This window comes from Fringilla coelebs, assembly GCF_963513975.1.
Source record: "Fringilla coelebs genome assembly, chromosome: 3".
Taxonomy (NCBI): Eukaryota; Metazoa; Chordata; class Aves; order Passeriformes; family Fringillidae; genus Fringilla; species Fringilla coelebs.
Window position 1 is genome coordinate 55,500,287 of NC_140030.1, and position 3,690 is coordinate 55,503,976.

The 3,690-nt window shown below is 53.5% G+C and overlaps 1 protein-coding gene across 1 annotated transcript; it reads right to left on the minus strand.

Moving 5' to 3' along the window:
* Positions 1-206: 206 nt before the first annotated feature.
* CCN2 (cellular communication network factor 2) lies at positions 207-3,251 on the minus strand. Its single transcript, XM_084201515.1, has 5 exons — positions 2,964-3,251; positions 2,641-2,857; positions 2,273-2,524; positions 1,835-2,046; positions 207-1,510 (listed from the first exon to the last, which is right to left on the minus strand). Exons 1-5 carry the CDS (start codon positions 3,021-3,023, stop codon positions 1,214-1,216), a joined length of 1,038 nt encoding a protein of 345 aa, XP_084057641.1. The 5' UTR covers positions 3,024-3,251; the 3' UTR covers positions 207-1,213.
* Between the last annotated feature and the right edge of the window lie 439 nt (positions 3,252-3,690).

Here is a 3,690-nt window from a genome sequence, read left to right on the forward strand (position 1 = left end):
TAAATTCAGAAGAGTAAGAAACTACAGTTGGTTCACTAGTAACAGAATAAATCTTTAGCTTATTCCTAAGAGTATGTGATTCTGGAGAAAGAACCCACTACACATGACTCGATTTTCATCTGGTGCAAAGGCAACCCCTTTAGAAACATGAAAAGGAATAGTGGAGACTATAGGTAAATGAAATACCAAGCCATTTATATAAAAAATATAAATACTTTATTTTCAACTAAAAAGGTGCAAACATGTAACTTTTGGTCACACTTCTCAACAAATAAATTGTCCAAAAAGAGCCATAGTCAAAGAAAGAAACAAATGCTCAAGTGGAAAGACTGATGAGCTACAGAACAGCCATTTCTCTTAAAGCCACTTGTCTTATAAAGTAGTAAGTAAACATATTTTGCCACACGAATGCTTGGTAACATTACAGGCACCTCAACTTCATCTTGACCTGAACTCACCATTTGGCCCTATCTGAACAATTTCCACTAGAGTATCTATTTCATGCTTTGAATGCATTGTCAAACAAGCTTTAAATCTTACCTATCTTGTTCCAAAAAAGAAGGCTATCATTGAACTTTCAAAGCATTAAACAAAAGCACAAAACCTTAAATTAATTTAGATAACTGTACAAATATATATACACACAGTATTTACAATATTCATAAAAAGTAGCTTGTTACAGGTAAATTAACTGCCACAAGCTGTCCAGTCTAATTGACATGATTCTGATTCTTGTTGGCCAAGCCATCTGAATCAGAGTGTCAGAGCTGAAACATTACTGTCCTGACTAACAGAACACCTTCTACTTAGCACTTTGCTGGGTGTTTGCATTCCAGCTGTTCCTGTCTCTAAGCCAGCACCAGCAAACATGCTAATGGTCTCTTCTCAATTGCACTACTAGATGAAGCATGCTGTACCACATTAAGGGAACATTTGCTTGAATCTGCTTTTCCTGCCTGTTTCCCTTAACCCCATCACACCACCTCAGGAACATGTTCTGAAGCTGTGTCTTGCTGTGGTCCCACTGTCCGTTTTATATTCTTCTTCAAATCACCATTTGGGGTCAGTAGAAAAATTGTCTTAAGTCACATGGAGCAGTTTGTTGAAATTAAAAAAACAACTGATTTAAATACCTTGTGCTATTGAATCATGTTTACAAAATGAGATGCAAATCAGTTCAAGTTGAGAATGCACTTAGCGTCTCTTTCTGGCTTTATGCCATGTCTCCATACATCTTTCTGTAGTACAGAGACTCAAAGATGTCATTGTCTCCGGGGCAGTTGTAGTGGCACGCGCAGGTCTTGATGAACATCATTTTCCTTTTCATGATCTCCCCATCGGGGCACTTGAACTCCACAGGGAGGGTGGCTGTTCTGTGGGGTGTGCAGCAGCGCCCGTCAGTGCAAACACCACAGAACTTAGCTCTGTAGGTCTTCACGCTGGTGCAGCCAGACAGCTCAAACTTGACAGGCTTGGAGATTTTGGGGGTGCGAATGCACTTTTTGCCTTTCTGTCAGGATAGAAGTGAATATAAGATGTTTAGAAGGTAGGCTTTCACAAAGCACACTAAGCTGGCAAGCTACTGGTGAGCAGCTGTACTAATCCTTACTGTGTTATCTTTAGGCGAGATTGTCTTATATAGTGCCATAACACAGCATGAGAGATAATTAAGGACATTTAACTGTAAATAGTGATCAACACTAGGGGAAAACTCAAATTTCAAAGTAAACCACTTGAAACAGACTACCTGTCAGCACTGCACTTTTGGTCACTGTCCTTTTGCTAGTAGATGGAAGCAACCTAGTGCAACATACATAAAGATAATTGTATTCACCTTGATGTTCTCCTCCAGGTCTGCTTCGCAAGGTCTGACCATGCAGAGTCTACTCTGTTTCTCCAGTCTGCAGAAGGCATTATCATTGGTGACCCTGGTAGAGATACCCATGCCACAGGTCTTGGAGCAAGCACTCCATTCCGTGGTCTGTACCAGGCAGTTGGCACGCATCATTGTTGGGTCTGGACCATAAGTGTCTTCCAGCCTATAAGCTGCAGGAGACAGAAAACCAAAATTAGACCACTGCCTGACCTCAGCCCTCTAAATGCTCCTTCCTATTCCTGAGAAATTCAGGCAGCTACACTAAATCCGTGGGGTGATTCCACTAACTGCAGGCCTCCAGCCTCTGCCCTGTGTCCGCCTAGTGCACTGCCTTCAGCCTCCATCACGCAGGGTGTCCCCTCCCCGACTGCCATCTGCAGAGAGGCCCCCACTCACCGGCAAGTGCGGGTCCCACGGCAGTCTGCTCTTTGGCCTCATCGCAGACCCACTCCTCGCAGCACTTTCCAGGGAGCTTCACCCGGCGCGGGTAGGGGCAGTCGGGGCTGGGCAGGCGGACGTCCATGCTGCAGAGGGGCACGCAGCCCACCGCGCCGTCCAGGCAGGTGCACTGGTACTTGCAGCTGCTCTGGAAGGACTCTCCGCTCCGGTACACCATGCCGCTGAACACGCACGGGGCGCCGTCCCGAGCTGCGAGGGGCAGGAGGCAGAGCGTGAGTCTCGGAGGTTCCCACTTTTCTCGCTCCCTGCCCGGCAGGACCCTGTTCCCGTTCCCGCGGCAGCCGGCAGCCCCGGCCCCCACTCACCGGTGCAGACGCCGATTCTGCGGTTGGCGGGGGAGCCGAAATCGCAGAAGAGCCCCTTGTGGTGGTCGCAGGGGTCGCGCTCGGTGCACAGCTCGCCCAGCTGCTTGGCGCACACGCGGCAGCAGCCGCAGCCGTCGAGCACCAGGGAGACGCCGGCGGGGCAGGTGGGACTGGCTCCGCACTGGCACTGCCCGCTGCACTCCTGGCCCTGAGCCTCCTGAAATTGTCGGGGGGGACAGAGAGAGAGAGAGGGGGCGTCAGAGCCGCCGCCGGGACCGGCCGGACGGGGCAGGCGCGGCGGCGCCGCGGGCGGCAGCACTTACCGGGCTGAGGAGAGCGAGCAGCAGGGCTAGGGCGAACGGGGCGAAGGTGTTGGGGACCATCCTGCAGCGGTCAGCGGCTTGTGGGTGACGAGGTGGCGGCGGCGGCGTCGGGCTGCCGGGCGACGAGGGGAGCCGAGGTAAACCGAGAGCTTCCCGCAGGGCGGACCTCCTCGGCGGCGCGGACGGGGCTGCGGCGGGCCGTGGGCGCTGTGCCGGAGGGTGGCTGCTGCCGGGTGTTGCTGGGCTCCGCTCTCCTCCGCTCCGCTCCGTCCGAGTGCGGCGGGAGAGTGGCTGTGTGACTGCCTAGTGCCGGGACGGACGCCCCTTTATAGGCGGTAGCGGCGGGCCTCGCCAATGGGCTGAATGGGGCCGCGGACAAACAGCGACATTCCGCGCATTCCTGCGCGCCGCGCCGCGCCGCCCGCCCCGCCCCGCGCCGCCGCCGCCGCCCCGGAGCGGCCCTGACCCCTGATCCCGCATTCCTCCGGCTGCGCCCCCCCAGCGCACACTCTCACACCCCCGCCTCCATCACGGTTTTTTATTTTTCGTCCTGATGTGTTTTAAATGTGAGTCCCCGTCGCTGCCAGCGTTCCCGGCCGCCCCCCCGCCCCCGGCAGCGCGTTATTTCGAGGCGGGCGGCGGGTCCGGCGGGAAGGGGCGGAGGGGCGGTTGCCAGGGGCGTTCGGGGGAATCCGCTATTTCCCTTCCCCTGTGCTCCCCGCTTGTC

Bases quoted from the DNA above. Each gene is read 5' to 3' on its own strand.
- CCN2 (XM_084201515.1), bottom strand. From the start codon at position 3,023: ATGGTCCCCAACACCTTCGCCCCGTTCGCCCTAGCCCTGCTGCTCGCT. The intron at 2,858-2,963 runs GTAAGTGCTGCC...CGACAATTTCAG, and splicing joins TGCTCGCTCTCCTCAGCCCG to GAGGCTCAGGGCCAGGAGTG. The intron at 1,511-1,834 runs GTGAATACAATT...CTATCCTGACAG, and splicing joins ACCTGGAGGAGAACATCAAG to AAAGGCAAAAAGTGCATTCG.